This window comes from Pituophis catenifer, unplaced genomic scaffold, assembly GCF_029215685.1.
Source record: "Pituophis catenifer annectens isolate HBS135680 unplaced genomic scaffold, rPitCat1.0.hap2 SCAF_2, whole genome shotgun sequence".
Lineage (NCBI taxonomy): Eukaryota > Metazoa > Chordata > Lepidosauria > Squamata > Colubridae > Pituophis > Pituophis catenifer.
Window position 1 is genome coordinate 140568406 of NW_027256882.1, and position 19216 is coordinate 140587621.

The 19216-nt window shown below is 43.4% G+C and overlaps 1 protein-coding gene across 1 annotated transcript in view; it reads right to left on the bottom strand.

Moving 5' to 3' along the window:
• Positions 1-19216, bottom strand: part of FAAP100 (FA core complex associated protein 100) — a 29335-nt gene that overhangs the window by 8146 nt on the left and 1973 nt on the right. The window contains exons 2-6 of the mRNA XM_070934717.1: positions 16261-16379; positions 12933-13861; positions 6268-6421; positions 3453-4243; positions 966-1102 (exon numbers count right to left, since the gene is read on the bottom strand). Coding sequence (XP_070790818.1) covers positions 966-1102; positions 3453-4243; positions 6268-6421; positions 12933-13861; positions 16261-16379 — 2130 coding nt within the window. The remainder of the gene's footprint in view (positions 1-965; positions 1103-3452; positions 4244-6267; positions 6422-12932; positions 13862-16260; positions 16380-19216) is intronic.

Sequence of the window (19216 nt, forward strand, 5' to 3'; positions counted from 1 at the left end):
CTGGGTTCTGGCCCGTTGGGAACCAGGCTGTGCAAGTGGTGAGCGAGCAAGTGTGCATGCCAAGCTACATTCATGCAAGAGCCAGGTGAGTGCATGCACAAAGATGCCATCGTGCAAGTGGTGGGCATGCATGCATGCATGCGTGCAAAACTATTCCCCTCTCCCCCCCTCCAGCTGTTGCCAGTGCTGCCACCACTACTAGTCCACAGAACCAGAAAGGTTGGGGACCACTGGACTAGAAGACCTCCAAGTTCCCTTCCAAACCTGTTATTCTGTGCTCCATGTAGCAAGACAAGACCACATGTGAACCCATGAAAGAGGACAAGCAAGAAGCAGAGAGCATTTGTAATCACTCAGGATTACTAAATGGATCTTTACAAACTGCATCATGTCTAAGGCCATCATGGTGATCTCCACACATTGAGCGAAATGCAGTTCTGCATCAGGAATGTTCTCCTCTCCCCCGCTTCCCTCTAATGCCAGCTCAATTACAACTCAAGTTCCTAATTTGCATTTTATCAAAATGTAAAATACATGTATGTATGTATGTATGTATCTATGTACGTACATATGCATGTATTTAGTCATGTTTATGTAGTGTATATTGGCGGTGGAGACCCTTTGAGAGCTGTATGCAACGATATTTCATTTTAATGTATGCCGATCAGTGTACATTCAAAGTGACAATAAAGTTTAAAAGTTTAAGTCTAACAAAATGAAAATAGTGGAAAAATAGGGGAGGAAAAAGGGAAGAGGAAAAAGTGTAGGGAAAAGGGAAAAAAGAAAGAAAACCATTGACCTCCATCTCTTTCTTTAGCGCAGTAGAATAAGATAATAACAAACAGCCTCAACTTTTTAATTTTACATAAAATCTATATGCAAGCCGTTTCTATGACAACAAACCTATCTAAACCAGCATAACCGAAAGTCAAAGTTTCACGGCCCAATTACAACTCCTGCCTTGCCTCTCGGATGTTCAGCTGCACTTTGCCTCCATCTGGGGCCAACCCTTGCATGACTGCCACCTCCTGGCTCCGAAGGGCATCCGCTTCAGCATTTTCAGCCAGCAGCCATCGCAGCACAACACAGCACAACGACACTTCTGGGCAAAGATAACAAAAGAAGGGAAGAAGGGCAATCTTTGTTACCTGAAAAGCATGAGGATACCTGGGGATACCCGACTGACATTCCCTGATTCTCCTGCTGGCTTTCCAAACATACCTAAGAGTCTTTAAGTCTAGGACGCTTTTTTCAAAAGGCAAGTGGACTTTGTTTTTCCTTGAAAACTTTTTGCTTCTCACCCAAAGAAGCTTCTTCAGTTCTGACTGAATGGTGGAGGATGGAAGGATTTATATTTCTTGCATTCAAAGAGTTAGCACTCTTTCTGAGAGTCGTTGAGGCAGGGGTGAAATCCAGCAGGTTCTGACAGGTTCTGGAGAACCGGTAGTGAAAATTTTGAGTATTTTGGAGAACTTGCAAATACCACCTTTGGCAGGCCCCAGAGTGGGGTGGGAATGAAGATTTTGCAATATCCTCCCCCTGCCACACCTACCAAGTCATGCCCACCAAGCCACACCATGCCTACCAAGCCACACCCACAGAACCGGTAATTAAAAAAATTGGATTTCACCACTGCGTTGAGGTCACATGGAGGTTTATCTGTGCCCTCGGGGTCATCTGAATAGTGCAAATGGGCGTTCCACTCTCAGAATGAGTGCTATCGACCAGATGACTGCAAGGAATATAAATCCTTTCATTCTCCACCATTCAATCAGAACTGAAGAAGCTTCTTGGATGAGAAGCGAAAAGTCTTCAAGGAAAAACGAAGTCCAGTTATCTTTTGAAAAAAGCACCTTTGGGACAACTATGACCTGGATGACTAAGAATCTCCAAAGACATAAGTCTAGGACCGTGATGGCGAACCTATGGCATGCGTGCCACAGGTGACACGGAGCCATATCTGTGGGCACGCAAGCATTGCCCTAGCTCAGCTCCAGTGCGCCAGCTGATTTTTGGGCCTTCTGGGCCCACTGGAAGTCGAGAAATGGGCTGTTTCCGGCCTCCGGAGGACCTCCAGGGCAGTGGGAAAGGCTGTTTTTGCCCTCTCCAGGCTCCAAGAAAGCCTCTGGACCCTGGGGAGGGCGAAAAAACGGGCCTATTGGCCCCACCATGCCATTGCGTGCCAAAAGTGGTGGGGCGCGGGGGGCAGGCGCAGGGGGGCATTGAATGTTGGTTGTGGGCACACAAATGTGCAACCCCCCGCGCAATCCCCGCTTTTGGCACGCGATGGCGGAAAGGTTAGCCATCACTGGTCTAGGACATATGTAACTTCGTAATAAAGATGTTAGACTGAACTGATTGTCTTATATCCTTTTGAGTGCAAGGACCCACCTTTACGAATATGAGGTCATGATGGTATGAATAAAAGAATCCCAATGGACATTTAGAAAAAGATAAACAATAATTTTATTCTTTCTGTTTTAACGGTAGCCTCCCCACAAGTTGTCTATGAGTGAGATGGGCAGTCTCCAATTTTTAAATATATATTTAAACACAAGAGATCTAAAAACCTATACTGCCGATAGGTATTAGATCTCTGTTCCAGTGAGATGGACAAAGGAAATGTCTACAATCCCTGTCTATCACTGCTTGCAATTCTTACAAAATATTCCAAATCTCACCGTCTTCCTCCCTGCAACACTACTTTGTTGAGAACCATTATGCAATTGTATACTCAACATCATATAAATGTAAAATTTTAAGTATCCTTAGAAAACATTCTAACAATTCTCAGGATTAGCCGGAAATGAGGATTTGCTCATGGACATGGCACACTACTTGCATTATTTTTAATTGCCAAGAGGAAAGTTATCCAGCTTCTATCACTGGATTTGGCTGCAACACTGTCCCCTGTTAACTCAAAGGATCTGGGAGTCATTTGCAGGCTTTTTGATGGTGGAAAACTCATTAGAACACAAAGGTGGCCTATTGCTGGCTTTCAGTCTATTAGTTTGACATTCTCTGACTCTGAAAGAGATTATTTAAGATAGCAATGGGAAACCTGGACCTTGCAGATGCTACAGGACTGCAATTCCCAGCATCCCTCATCACTGCCGTGCTGGCTGGTTGTGTAGCAACATCTGCAGAGCCATGGAGCTCCAACTCTTCTTTTAGAATTCTGCTGTGTGTGTGTGTGAAAAACAAAACAAAATTACAGGAAGTTCTGTCATCACATAACTCGGCCAAGAACATTATTAACTGGTCCATTGACAAGCGAGACCTCCCAAGTCTCTCACAACAGCTGCCTTGCAAATAATAGACACTGTTCTTTTAAGGGCAAACAGACCATGCGAGCTGTCAATGAAGGTGGGCCTTGGAGATGCTAAACCTAATGAAAGGCAAGGAGAGGACAAAAGACAGGAAGTTTAAAAATATTCACAGGTAACACACACCTTCACAGAAGGCCTTCAAGGACGTTCTCAGCAGTTCAGAGGATACCTTGATTGAAGCTATAGTTGGAGCCAAGTAATTTTCATCGATGATACTCCGTCCCTTTGGGACAAGCTCATCATTCTCTTCCATGCTCTTGAGAGATAACTTCAAGAAGTTTTCAACTGGATCCCCGGGGACAGAAATGGCCACAGCAGGTGGGCTAGCTTCAGACACTCCCTTGTTGTCATCCAAGCGAAGGCACTGCAGGAGGTCAATGGTGTCTTCCCTCAAGGGCAGGCAGATGCCTTCTCTGTCCAGAGCAAGGCCAGGGGAATCGTCTGAAAAGAGGTCATCCAGAAGCTCAGTGGATTCAGAAACGGTGCCTAAGATCTCCTGCAAGCTGTAGTAGAGGGAGCAGGAGACAGTGAAAGGCAGATTCAGTTTGGAGCCTTCGGCAGGGCTGACTGGAAGGGTCACCTCTGTCTTGTTCCCTGGAAGAAGCTGATCTATAGGGAAGGTATAGGTGGTGGCAGAATCTGAAGTGATTTCCTCAAAGTCACAGGAGTTGGCGAAAAGCTGGACACAGAAGGTCCAGCCCCGCTCCAGGCTGCATTCGCTTGAGTTTTCCAAGATGCAGGAGATTGTCAAGGTGTCCTGAACCAGCATATGGCTCCAATGAGCAGCGATGGTGCAAGTGATGGGCTTCGGACCATTCTGGCTTGAAAGCAAAGCTGCACTCACGTTCATCACTTGGTTCAGGCAGGTCAAAGCTTGATTTTTTTGGTCCACAGCTTTTTTAAGGGAGGACACTCTGCAGGTATCAAAAGAGAAGGAAACGCTGAATAACACTGATGGTAAAAACTGCCTAAGAAATTCATATGCGAAAGACAGCTATGCAATAGAAAACCTATATGTTAGAAGATGTTGGAAACTGCTTGCCTTTTGCATGGCTTTGTTTGAAGGCTCAGCCAAGTGACCGGAGGGCCTGCAAGTAAGCTATGTTGGCACTGGACTCACTTCCATCCCTTGCTGAAGCCTACAGGTGTTCTGACCTAGACTTCCTTAGAAAGTATACAGCACAATCTTAGTCCCGGCAAACCTCTTTAATTCATACGGCTGTGAATTATTGTCATTCCCAGTCTGAAAGGCTTCTCAAACAGTCTTTCAGGGAAATGTTTACAAACACTCACCTTATCTCCCTTGGAATGCTGCCAGATTGACACATGCAGGGCAAGGCCAAACTTAGCACAGAGTCAAACAGAACTTTTCCAAAGCTTTTACCAACCAGATGAACTAACTGCTTCCTGCAAAAGCTCACGTCTCGTTCGCTTCTCCTTTATGATTTATGGGAGGGGCCAATCATCTCCAAGCCTTACTCCCAAATCGACCCTGTTTTCTTAATTGTTCCTGTCTTCTGGCAGCTCTGTGCATGCGCACACTGGGAACAGGCTCCCACTGTTCTTCTGCCTCACTGATGTCAGACTCCAGAGCAGGGGTGAAATGGAGGGGGGGGGGGTGTAATGTGACTGGGTGGGCGTGGCCAACTTTTTTTAAAAAAAACTTTTCAAAGCATTTTTTCTAATGCTTTGAAAAGCCTCTGCCTCTCAGGCAACTCAGCTGGGATCGTCAGAGACTTTTCAAAGCATTTTTTTTACCACCTCTTCGGCCAAGAGGTTGCAGAAAAAAATGCTTTGAAAAGCCTCTGACGATCCCAGCTGAGCCACCCAATCATCAGAGGCTTTTTTTTTTTTTTACTTTTAAAAGCATTTTTTCGTCGGAAGAGGTTGTAGAAAAAATACTTTTAAAAGTAAAAAAAAAAAAGCCTCTGATGATCCTGCAGCTCAGGTGGGCATGGTGGGGGGGCGCAGGGATTTTTGCTACTGGTTCTCTGAACCCCCCCCTGCCATTGCTACCAGATCGGGTGATCCGGTCCGAACCAGGAGCATTTCACCCCTGCTCCAGAGACTCCAGAGGCAGCAAAGAACTTCCAGATGGCCTTGGCCCGCTCTCTGCCTCTGATTCAGAGCCCTTGTCTGAGCCTCCCCCAGACTCCAGGATTGGCCCACGTTCCTCCTCAACCTCCTCACTGTCCAAATCTGCTGCCAGCTTTGCTGGCCGCTGGCGGGCCACAACAGCAGGCCAGTTCTCAAGGAAAACTTCCAATGCAAGCTGCAGAGCCTGTACAGGTAGTCTTCGACTTACAACAGTTTATTTAGTGACTGTTCAGTTACAATGGCACTGAAAAAAGTGACTTTTGATCGTTTTCCACACTTATGACCGTTGCAGCATCCCCATGGTCATGTGACTTACATTCAGATGCTTAACAACTGATTCATATTCACGACGGTTGCAATGTCCCCGGGTTATGTGATCCCCTTTTGCAACCTTCTGACAAGCAAAGTCAAGGGGAAGCCAGATTCACTTAACAACTGCCTTAACAACTGTGGTGATTCGCTTAACAAATGTGGCAAGAAAATTCGTAAAATGGGGCAAAACCTAACAAATTTCTCGCTTAGCAACATAAATTTTGGGCTCAATTGTGGTTGTAAGTTGAGGACTACCTGTACTGCTCTTCTAGAAGCCCTTATGCCTCCGCTTCTTCCAGTTCCATTGACACCCCAAACAGAGCCTCCTGCATAGCTGTCACCTTCACCCATCGAGCCACTATTGCCGTGTTTCCTGCCTTGTCCATTAACTGAGCATATTGTGGTTCACTCTTCCATCCCATTGTAGGGTTTAGCATCAAATCCTTGTGCCAGAAAAAGCTGCTCAAAAAAATGCCAAATTTGTACTCTATATGCAAGGGATGCTATTCATAGAGAGGTCAACTCTTACCTTTCAGACACATGGCCTATCCCGGACAGCAGCTCTTTGATCCTCTGCCCAGCTTTGTCAGCGTTCATCTTGAGTGGCTGTGTATCATCTGGGCTGCACAAGCCACACGTCATGAGACGGCCTTTGGCGGAGAGAGCCAGAAGTTCAGATTCTCCTGTGCATGGTGGCAATGTAGAAGAGGAGGAGACAAGCAGAGGAGAGAGTTAACACCATGGGGAAGATTTCCGTCTGCCTCCCCACAATAGATCAGAGAAGCAGAACTTGAAGTGTGAAGGTTACCTAGAGCCCTAAAGAGCCTTCACCAAGGACCTCCAAAGTGCTCCCATATTACCATGTTTAGCGTCACTGAAGGAGAAAATGATTAAACTCAATGGAAGGATAATTGTATAAAATTTAATTTTAAAAATTAATTCACAAGTAAGTCAAATCAGATTTAGTTTTTGTCCTGATCCACCTACTACAGAGTCTCCGGGAGACTCTGAGTTCTAGTTCTAGTTTCGTTTTAGGCATGAAAGTCGGCTGGATGACCTTGGGCCAGTCACTCTCTCTCAGCCCAACCTACGTCACAGGGTGGTTGTTGTGGGAAAAATAAGAGGATGGAGTATTATGTATGCCTTGAGTTACTTATAATGTAATAAAGGTGGGATTAAAAAAACTAATAAATACAAATAATCCTCATTTTACAACCATACATTTAGTGACCGTTAGAACGACACTGCAAAGTGATCTGTGACCATTTTTCACACTTACGACTGTTGCAGCATGGTCACATGATCAAAATCGGATGTTTGACAACAGATTCATATTTATGACGGTTGCAGTGTCCCGGGGTCATGTGGTCACCTCTTGACAAGCAAAATGAATGGGGAAACCGGATTTACCTAACAACCATGTTGCTAATTTAAGAACTGCAGTGATTCACTTAACAAAGATGGCACGAATGGTCGTAAAATGGGGCAAAACTCACTCAATAGCTGTCTTGCTTAGCAAGAGGAATTTTGAGCTCAACTGTTGTTGTAAGTCGAGGAAATAAAAGTTCAAACCATGAGGGATCTGTACTTCCCCGTACAATACTCAAACAAACAAACAAAAATTTCTTCAACTTTTCCAAACAGGCAAACATGCTGACTGGGGAATTCTGGGAGTTGAAGTCCACACATCTTAAAGCTGCCAAGTTTGAAAAACACTGTCCTAGAACCATCTGATAATAAAAGCTCTGGAACAACTATGCTGGTTTGGAATTCTGAGGTTGTAGTTACACGACCTTAGAGAGGAAAGGAACGGGCAATCTAACCAGCATTTGGAAGACAGCTTTCATGATGCAACAAAAAGCTGAAATACCACTATCTCTGTCTGTGCACATGCCCCTCAATATCCCTGTCGCACCAGATATTCAAAAGTCTTTCCTTTTCACAAAAGAGAGAAGAGAAGCAGGCATGTTGCCAATTAAATCACAACTCCACCACATTTTTTACAATAAAACGGCAGGTGGCTGCAGCACAGTGTTTTATCTGGAAACGTGCCCACCTATACAGGAAAAAGATAAAAAGTAAGTTGGAAAGGGGACTGAGGATAGAAAGTATTTTGCATCAGAGGGAGGGAGTCGAACAGGGGCAAAGAAGATCACAGGAGAATTAAAGAGGTAATGGGGAATAAAAAGGATATTGGCTATGTTGTACATATATGGATAGTGGCATATTGGTGTGGGTGTACATCCAGCCTGGATTTGGGTTGCAAATGTGTATTAACCTATGGATAACTCTTCTCAGCCTGCAGGAAGAACTGCAAGAAGAGAACATTGCTCAGCCTGTCCTGGAAGAGCTGAGATCAATTTCTGTGCACAGAAAGTAACTTCAGTCACTGCCACACTCATGCTGGGAGCAAAGCCATTGTAGACTCCCCCACTCCAGGGGGCAGAGAAAATCGGTGGCCCCAGGAGAGGCTTGAAGAGTGAAAACGAAATGCAGCAGACTCAGGGCTGACCAAAGAAAAGGCAGCAGAAGAAAAAGATGGCGGCAGCTTCTTTTTCTTCTTCTTCACCATTTCTCACTCAAAAGTAAGATCCCAGCTGTTTGCTGCCAGGCAGGCACCCTGTCCTTTCCAGAGGCCAATACTTCATATAGAAACTGAGAAACTGAGAGTTCGAGACATGAAAGCCATGTCTGGGTGACCTTGGGCCACACTCTTTTTCAGCCCAAGCCACCTCACAGAGTTGTTGTGGGGAAATTAGGAGGAAGAAGGAACATTAGATTTTTTCGCTGGCTTGAGTTGTTTATAAACACAGTAAAGATGGGATAAAAATTAGAAGATAGATAGATACCATAGACAGACAGACAGATAGACAGACAGATCATCTTCCCCCTCAAAAGATCAAAGTGGGGAATGATGCTGAAAGTTGGGGGAAAGAACAACAAAATGGGGCAAATGGCAGGCAGAAAACCTACTTCCAGAAAGAGAGAGAAGGACAACTGTATATCCAGGTAAGTTCCCTTCCAGAATCCTTATCCTAGTTGAACACTTCATTTTACTTGCTAATGACCCTTTCCGAATAGAACAATTTCATCCTAGGATGCAAGGAATTAGGGTTCAGAAACTGAAGAAAGAGCCCCTAGGGAAAGGAAGAGGCACAGTGACAACTGACCCCCACAACTAGATCTGGGATTGAACTGAGAATTGGACTTCCTGAATAGAGCCTTTTAAAATAAAACTTGCTGCTGGATCTCATTAGCATGTAAAGAAGGTTGAAGGAGAAAAAGTCTATTAACAGCTCAGAAATTAAAGCAGCACTAAAAATAAAGCTTATAGTGGGCCAGATAGCCAGCTTCTTACATGCTGCATAATTCTAAATCTCCTCCCTGCTGCTTTCAGAAACTGCTTCACTACCACTACAATTTGTCCACACAAACAAAACATTCCCAGTTTCCTTGCTTGCTTCTTCCTTATCCATTTCCATCCACCACCACCTCGCACAAAGAAATAGTGCAGCACCTTTAGGCAAGGGCCTTTCCACCATACCAAATACCCCAGTTATGGCAAGGATGGGTGCAAAGTCATTTGCTTCCTAAAACCGTGTTGGTAACTGGAGCAAACCCCCCCCCTTTCCCCTCCTTTGTGTTCAAGGGGGAGACAAATGGCCTTTACCAATCCTTGTTAGAAAGGAAGTCTGTTTCCTGCATGCAGGATCTGAATGCCTCTGGCATGGTGAGCAAGCACAATGCAGATGTTTTGCACAAGAAAGGAAGAAAAGGGGGCGAACAGCGAACTGCTTAACCTCCCCAGGTTACAGCATTTCAGAGCCATTTTACTGAAAGGAGGCTGAGCTCTTGAACTAGAGTTCCACCCTCCTGTTTTCTTGATGGGGCTGAGTTGGTGCAAGCTGGCCTCAAGCTTTTCTCTGTGCAAAAGCCCGAAACAAGAAAGTATCACACACTAGCATATAATGACCATACAGCCTTTCCCCAAAGCTGCAAAGGCTGAGCTCCTTCAGCTCAAATCAAGACATCCCTGTCTGACTACGCAAGTATGATATGAACAAGCCACAGAAAATGGTCTTAACAAGGAGAGGGAGAGGGGGTAGGAAAAGGAACAAAGACTTCAATTCAATCTAGAGATTTAAGGCACCAGGGTGGAAACTAGGAGATGGTGAGTTCTAGTCTGGCCTGAGGAGATGGTGAGTTCTAGTCTGGCCTTAGGCCTGAAAACCAGCTGGGTGATTTTTTTCTCAGCCCAATTCACCTCCTGGGTGGTGTGGGGAAAATAGGAGAAGGAAGAAATATGTTCGCACTTTGAGTTGTTTATAAAAATAATGAAGTCGGGATATAAAACAAACAAACTTTTTAGCTGGTCTAGGTCTATGCAATTTAAGACCACAGAGCCGTCGTATCTAGTTATGAATTCAGTTTTGCCGCCCCTCAGATCACAGTTTCTGAAACACGGTGGAACGCCTTCCTGGCGTTTTGAAGTGGAGCGCTGCACCTGAAAACCAGAACAGAAGCTAAGGATCTCTTAGCCTTGAGTGGATGATGGGCAAATTTGGAATTTAGTGAACATCTTGCGAGTTGGGCAACCTGCCCGTTCACAAAATAGCTGCACGGGGAACTAACTGGTTACAAAGCACCAATTTACCAGTATGCCAGCTCTTCCTCCTGCAGACTGCACTCTACGAATCCTTACTTACTTCTGTCACTTTTATGGGCAGCTAGATCAGAGGCTACAGCCACATATACTTTTATTTATTTATTTTAAAAAAAGTCCTTTTGGAGCCTGGAGATGTTTCTGGAAATTATCATGCTGGACTGGAGCCTGTGATATCACATTACAGCATGCCAATTTTCCCTTTAAAAAAACCACCCCAAAACCAGTTTTCCATTAATCCCCCTTGTTTATTAAAAATGAAAAGCTTATGAAGAATAGGAAGTCTTAAGGCAAACAAGAGAATATCCGCAGGCACACTGGCATCCCTGGGCAATATGCTGGAGGTGCACCACCTCTAAGATCTGAAAGAGTGTTATTGTCATTAAAAAAAAGGGGGGGGGAGGGAAGAGAGAAAACCTTGAGAACTTCTACTCCTCTAAGAGGAGGAAAAACTTATTTGCTTAGACAATATAAAGGTAATCCTCGACTTACAACCATTTGTTTAGTGACCATTTGAAGTTTACAATGACACTGAAAAAAGTGACTTACGACCAGTTTTTACACTTAAAACTGTAGCAGCCTACCCATAGTCTGTGATCAAAATTTGGTTGCTTGGCAACCAACATGTATTTTATGACAGCTGCACTCTCTCCCACAATTATGTGGATCATCATTTGTAAATTTCCCAGCAGGTTTCCAACAAGCAATGGGGAAAGCCAGATTCACTTAACAACGTATGATTCACTTAATAACGGTGGCAAAAAAAAAGTTTGTCCAATTGGGCACAACTCACTTAACAACTGTCTTGCTTCGTAATGCAAATTTTGGACTCCACTGTGGTCGTAAGGCAAGGACTACTTGTAATGGCCCCCTTTATATGATCACGAGCTGTAGCTATCACCAAATGAGTGTCTGGCGATAAATGACCACACATTGGTACTGATAACTTCTCTCCCCTGCTGCAATTTATCTACTGTGTCAAACATTGGGACATAATTATATCATGGCAACGTTTGTGTGATGATCTTATTGCCCAGATAAGACCTCACTTTAGTGCCACTGTGTTTTGCTGTGGAAGCTGCCCAAGGCAGCCTTGGACACAAACATTGCCCAATCTTGGACAAAATCTTAAAATTACTGCCAAGGTCCCTCAGCAACACCACAAGCTGAAGGATGGATTGACTAGGGATTTGTCTCCTGACTGAAGTCTGCAGCTCATGGATTGTTTAACACATCTTGCAACAAAGGAGCACACAACTTTCTTCTTTTATGTAGCCACCTCACAAGCCCAATGCAGTAACACACTTAGTTGCTGCCCTGGCCAACCTAGGGAGAGACAAAAGGTTTTTTTCTCAAGGCCATTTTGGGCCTAAGAAAAGGTCAGCGTTAAAGAAAATCTTCTCTTGAGCTTTTCTGGATGTGATCCCCATTTGTTCTGAGGTAATACAGGTAGTTCTCGACTTACAACCATTTGTTCACTGACAATCTGAAGTTGCCATGGTAACTTTCAGGTAAAAGTCACATGACTGCTTTTCACAGCCAGATGGTTTTTAACAACTATTTTACTAACTTAACAGCTGCAGGGATTCATTTAACCACTGTGGCAAGAAAGATCATAAAATGGGACCAAACTCATAATTGTTGTCTTGCTTAGCAATGGAAATTTGAGACCCGATTGTGGCCATAGATTGAGGACTATCTGTACCATGGACAAATTCATTTTCAGCAAAAGTAATGTAAATACTGTTGACCTCACACCATTCCTAAGAAGTCTGTAAGGGGTGTGCATAAGAGCACCAGCGTGCCTACCGTCCCTGTCCTAATGTTCCCTTTATTTGTATTCATTTTATGTATTCAATTCATGCTTATACTTATATATATTATCTAATACGTACTTCAAAAATAAATAAATAAAAATAAATAAATAAAATATGAATCAGTACTTGAGCCTGAGTCAAGATACATTCTATCCACACCACTATTTCTTCGTTTCTCTTCATAATTTACTGCAGGTAGTTCTACAGTGACAACCGTAATGGGGCCTTCTCATTACTCTTGTAAATTGTAATGGTCATAAAACAATTTGTGACTGACCCAATTTTACATTTTTTTTCCAGTGGTCATTAAGCAAACATGGCAGTCCTAAGTATGAACGCTGTGGTCATCAAGCAAACCCCTTGTTTGCTATGGCATGGTTTTGCCAAAAACTAGAAGTGTTGGTTTTCGGCAAAACCATCGTAAAGCATGGTCATGTGACTGCAGGACACTGCAAATGGCCATGAAGACATCCATATTGCCAAACACCCAAAGTGCTGCCTCATAACCATGGGGGATGGGCGGGTGCAACTGTCGGAACTTGCAATTCAGGTCATAAGTCCCTTTTCCAGGTTATAATTTTTAATGGTTGCTAAATGACTGGTCAAGGACTACCTGTACTAATAGGTTCAATAGGCTGTATCCAAAGAAGGACTTCATGTAAGTAGAATTACTCTACCGTTCCAGACTGTAGACCTATTCTAATGGTCTAATACCTTCTGACTCCCGGGAAGATAAGGAAAGCGCCACCACACTGCAGATACTCAAGCTTGCAGGAGACACAGCTGAAGGAAGGGTCCCTGCCGGAGCCTCCACTTTTTCAGCCTCAGGTGTGTTGCTGTCCAAGTCAACTGCATAGATGTCAGAATGGGTGCTGTAGTACATGCAACTTCCCCCGCTGCAGGCTGCACACAGAACTGGCCCTTGTAGGTAATACTCCCGGAGCTCTGGGACTTTGACTTCTTCTTCTTGAGAGGCCTTGATGGCCACCATTTTACCATAGTGTCCCAAAGCCACAACACAGTCACAACCCAAGCCTCCATAGGCTGGATGCTCCTCCGCATCTGGAGATTTCCGTTCAGTCCTCAGGGCCCCAATGAAGACCACTGGCTCCTCCAGATGATGAAGGATCTTGACGGGTGAGTCTTCCCAGCTGTGGTCTCCAGGCGAGTTCAGGGCCTTCAAAGGCACTGAACACAACTGCCCATCGGGGAAGCCACAGAGGATCATGGGAGAATCCAGCATGGCAGCATCTACACCGAAAAGGAGGCTGAAGAGAGGCTCCTCCAGCACGAACCCCCCGGAATGGCGAAGTCCCTCCCAATGTTTACTGGCACCAGGAGCAGATGCACAACACAGCACCGGGAGGAAGTGGGCTAAAGACATGTCGCCATCATTGCTTGTGCTGGTGGTGATGTCCACGTGGCTGACTGGCTGATGTGGCAATTTCTCCTGGCTTTCAGGGCCTGGGAGTTTGTGGAGATTCATGCACCACTTCTCTCGGACTTGGGAAAGGGTGACCAAGACATCATTGAGCAGTGTGAAGGTGCAAAGTGTGGCATCAGGGAGAGCGCAGGCATCACAGCCCATGGGGAAGATGCTGGAAAAGAAGTCGCTTTCTTCGCCATCCGTCTGCTTCACTAACCTTCAAAGCAAACAAGAAAAACCTCTCAGAGTAGCCAAAGGGAGAAAACTCGGAAACAGCACTGGCAAATCAGAAGGTTTAGCATCCGCTTCACTGAGCTGGATTCAAGAATGGGGAGAGCTGGATTAAGACGGACAGAACAACACCTCTGGAGGGAAGTTCCAGCCCCTTAATTCTTTTTTATTTTTTCCCAATAAGAATTCTTTTTTAAGCTGCTTGGAACCTGGAAAAGAATGGCAAAAGAATGAATGGCAGAAAAACACACAAACAGCCAAGGGACAACCTAGAGTTGAGAGCCAAAAACAGGACTCCCTGCAGATTTCTAATGTGTTCCTATAGGCTACATTAGAGGAGATGCTCTATCTGGGTCAATGGGACTGGCAGGGAGATTTGAATGTTCCCCTTGACCCAGTCTCCATTAAAAGCCGCAAGGTGTGAAGCTGCTGTTGCCTGACTGTATTAACAGTTTTGCTAGATAAGGAAAGGCAACCTCAGGAAGGTGTTGAGCTTCAGGGTTTATTATCGTGGTCTAGACAACCAATTTCCTGATGTGTCACCAGATGTTTTAAATGGTTATCCTGCCTCTGAAGATGCTAACCACAGTTGCCAGCAAATCATCAGGAAATCTGTTGTCTAGACCAGTGTTTCTTAAACTTTTTTGTTCTTAGGATTTCTTCTTGTGCTTAAAAGTTAGGGAGAATCCCAAAAGAGCTTATAATTTTTATGGATTTTATCTATCAATATCTACCATATTAAAAATTAAAATGGACACATTCATAAAATATTTATTCATCGAATCATGTAAAAATAACAATATTAAACCTATTAGATGTTGATGTCATTTTTTTCATGGAAAAAAAAATTTTTAACAAAGAAAAAAAATGAGAAGAATGACATTGCTTTAACGTTTTGCAAATAACTTTAATATCTGGCAAATAATTTTGATTTCCCAGAACCTGAAAGGGTCTTGGTGGACCTCCAGATGTCCTCAGAGCATACTTTAACAAATACTGGTCTAGACAATGCTTGCTAAATCTTGATGCTCAATACTACCCAACAGATACTACCCGTGCAAGCATAGTGGGGGAAGGAAAAGACAAACCTTGATTTTCACAATGCCAAGATTCTAGTCAAAGCTCAGGATTCCATGTTTTGATAGTCTCCCCATGTGTCTAGGTGAAACTTCCTAACAGTGAGAACAATTAACCTGTGAACCAGCTTGCCATCAAAAGTTGTAGGTGCTTCATCGCTGAAGGTTTTTAAGAAGAAACTGGACAGTCACTAGGATCCCCTGCTTGAGCAGAGTGTTGGACTAGAAGACCTCCAAAGTCCCTTCCAGCTCTATTCTGATTGACAGGAAACTGGGTGTATAACATTGGGCAAGATGGGTTTGTTGCTCATTCTTGGGGGTCAGGGTTTCAGGATTTGGGTGATACACCTTGTTTAAGGTCACAGTCCCCATTAATAAAAACATCTTCCTAAATCCAGTACTGACACAGAGAACCGTGTAAAAGATATTTTGCCATAAATATTCAGTTTTTGCCAAACTTCTACCCAGAGAGCTGCTGTTGGTTACATGTGTCTTGTAATACCAAGATGTGTTTATTACACTGTGCTTCTTAGCTCTTGAACATGGTTTGGAAATTGCTGTTACCCCAGAACCAAGTAACAGAGATGGGTGAGTGGTACGTCTTGAAAATGTCATATTCCTCCCCACCCCTATGTATTGCAACTTCAACAATCTTCTGTTCTCCTAATCTATCCTTGCCTTTGTTCCTCTTGCCTATGACTCCCAGCCCTCTGGAAACATCCTGCATTCTCCAAAGAATCCGAGTTCTCCCTCCTGCTACTTTAGAGATGCCGCTTATTTCCTTCAAATCCCACTTTTGCATACATACCCCATCCTCATCCTCTATTATAAGCATCAGGAGTTAGATGTCATCGACAGCAAGATCGTTCCCAAAGCTCCTAATCAGACTTCTCTACAAGTCATAGAAATCCAGCCCATTAACTGGCATTATCTGACCTACATGGACTCAACAGCGGTTCTATTGACAATATCTGGCCAACATATCAGACTTATCCTATCCTATATCGTACATCCTATAACCTATATCCTATTATATGCTTTATCCTATCCTATTCTACCCTACCCTATCCTATTCTATCTTTACATCCAGTTACAGGTGCTCCATTACTGGGGTTTTCCAAAAAAATACTGGACTGCCATTTGTCTGGAATGGTATAGGGTCTCCTGCTTGAGCAGAAGACCTCCAAGCACCCTTCCAACCCTATCCTTCTATGTTCTAGTCTATGTGAGCACTCCAGCCTTTAATTCAAGAATTTTAGGCAAGGGAGAAAGCTTGAAACACTTAATGCAATCACATTCCATCCCTTACCTGCTTTGGTAGTCCAAGGACACGCAATAAATGCCAACTCCAGCACAGAGAATATACAGCTGATGGTGGAGAGGCAAGAGCTCCACATGCCAGACTTGATCAGGAAACCTGTAGACAGCCTAGGAAGAAAACAGGAAGGAGGATCGCAAAAAGCTTTCAGGAAAGTAAAATAATGCATTAGTAGACATCTTTACAGCCCATTTTCTGGTTTATAGACTCACATTAGACCTCACAGGAAGACTGGGCACATAAATACAACTGGTCATCAATAGCCCTAGAATGAGCAGGGAAGACCTTCCCTAATAAAATCTGCTTTGGTTCCAGATAAACCAAAGTGTGCATTATTTACTATCAAACTAGAAATAGTCCTTGTTTAGTTGCTAAGCAACAGGGTTGTCAAGAAAAACATAACATAACCACAATGAACTCACTCCCTCGCTTCTGCCAGTCATTAAGTGAGACACCACATGACCGTGACTTGCAATTTTACTGCTGGCTCCTCTATGGGCTCTGCTTGACAGAAGAAGGACGGCTATGAAGTGTGCAAATGACAATCACATGACTGCGGGATGCTGTAACAGTAGTAAAACCCAGAGCCCCCCCCAGTTGCAAAGTACCCTAATCTTGATCATGTGACCATGGGGATGCTGTGAGAAGTATAAATGTGAGAACCGTTACTTTTTCAACACTGTCATAATTTTGAATTATGTCGCTAAATAAGGCAATCTTTAAAGGAGATCTACCTGTAACCTTACCCTGGCGATTGACACTTATTTCATTATAGGAGGTAAGAGTCCTTTACACCATTGAATTTATCTTTTTATTATTATTATTATTATTATTAGTAGTAGTAGTAGTAGTAGTAGTAGTAGTAGTGGTAGTGGTAGTGGTAGTAGTAGTACTGCTTCTTGGTTAGTAAAGTAACATCGAGTAGGTGAAGCTTTTCTCCACTTATAGGTTAAATGGGAGAAATTTCAGTTTACCCCCCTCATGCCACTGTTGTCAAAAGCGTGAACACAATGCTGGAGAAAAGCTGGTAAACTTCACCCACGGAGGCCACAAACTTCATGTGGGAAAAAGTGAAAACCAAAACAAGGGGAAAATTGAAAATCTGTCTCTCCAAAAGCCGAGTTATATCACCACCTGTTTCAACTACCGCAATGCACAGGGCTGCCTTTAATCACCATCTGGAAGCTTCCGTTGGTAGAGAATGCAGCGGACCAAATGCTCACCAGCAGACATCACTGGAGCCCGGAGCCCCTGTTACTGCAGGCTCCGCTTTGGCTGCTCATTGGCTTCTGTGTGCAAACTAAAGTGCAGATGTTAATCTACAAAGACCTTCATGCTTGGCAACAGGTTACTGGCAGAACTGCAGCACCCTATCAAATTGGCCTGTGCTTGTGTCAGGAGAATCAAGCAACTACTCCCTGTTTCTGGGAGGTCTGGAGAGTTAAAATGAGAGGAGGGGAGAAATATGTGCAGACTTACTATAAAAGTAGAGCTATTACTCCTTGCCTGGGCTACCTTGAAGGACTTACCACCACTGAGGGTTGGATAGATTATGGTGCGATAGAAATATACTAAAGAAATCAAGTAATAAGTTGCTGCCTTGAGCAGAATCAGACCCAGGATCCTTTGAGTATCATTTAAAACACCTCGGCACATTTAGTCTGAAGCCATTTTCTGTATATTCCTTGATTTAAAAGGAGCTTCATTCTCAGCTAGAGGGAAGCTTGAAGTAAAGCTTATTTGTTTTGTTTCTTTATCTGAGGATGTGTAGTTCTTACTATTTTTCACCTAAAAGCATACCCTCCAATAAGAGAAGAACATTATTTTGCATGTCATTCCTCTTTTTAAGCTATTAGCGATTGCTGATGCGTTGCTGAACAAGTGGCATATTATATCCAAGATGGGGGCTATCATTTCAGCAATGAGAGAACAAGCAGCACTCAACACACACATCTGTCTGCAGTCAAAGCTGCAACAATATTATAAGCATAGAGAACTGGGTATCATCTCTGCACGAGAAATCCCTGCATTTCTATCATTTGTATTTTTATCATTTGTCTGATAAACTAATAATCTATATGCATATTAACCTATTTGTTACCTATCTCTCTATGTGAGTGGAAAGTGTGCAAGGTTCAGCCGGTTATCATCAAAATAGGCTTCTTAGGTAAAATCAAAAGAATAAATTAAAGGGGTGCTTTAATACAGGGTTTCTGAACCTCAGTAAGTTTCAAGTGTGCAATTTTAACTCCCAGAATTCCCTACCCAGCTTACCAGCTGGGGAATTCTGGGAGTTGAAATCCACCTACCTTAAAATTGTTGAGGTTCAAAAACATTGCTTTAATATGTGAAGGTATGGTTTAGATCAAGGAATCAACACTGGAAAATCTATGCAATCTGGGAAAAATATATTTCATATATGCATCACTTGTGACAATACAGCAAATAGAAAACATATCCTTCATTTTATAGTTCAACAAGACTACTCTAGAGACAAAAGGCAGATTTGTAAAGGCAGTTTTAAGGGGGAGAAGAATCACCACAGACTGATGTCAAGAATTGGATGCTAAGAATTGGATGCTACATGTAGGTGATTTATGAAGAACAACCGATTTGCTACCAAAGGTTGCTATGGTGAAAAAGATATCATAAAAAAATCAACAAGAAAAATCTAAATTAAAGATTTAGACAGTTAAGAGCATCTCTGCATCTCACACATCCTCCCTGCCTGTTCAATTTTATAGGAAAAAATTAATAACCCAAGGAGTCTTTCAAACATTAAACTGTGGTTTCAGCACACTATTTATGTAAAATACCAGATAAAGTGGGGAGGAGGGAGAGTGGGGATGAACTTGGGTGATCTTGGGCTCCAGTTAGAATAATGCGATGGGAAGGGCATAAAACAAAGCATCAAACCAATCTGGGTTAACTATATAGGATCCATTTC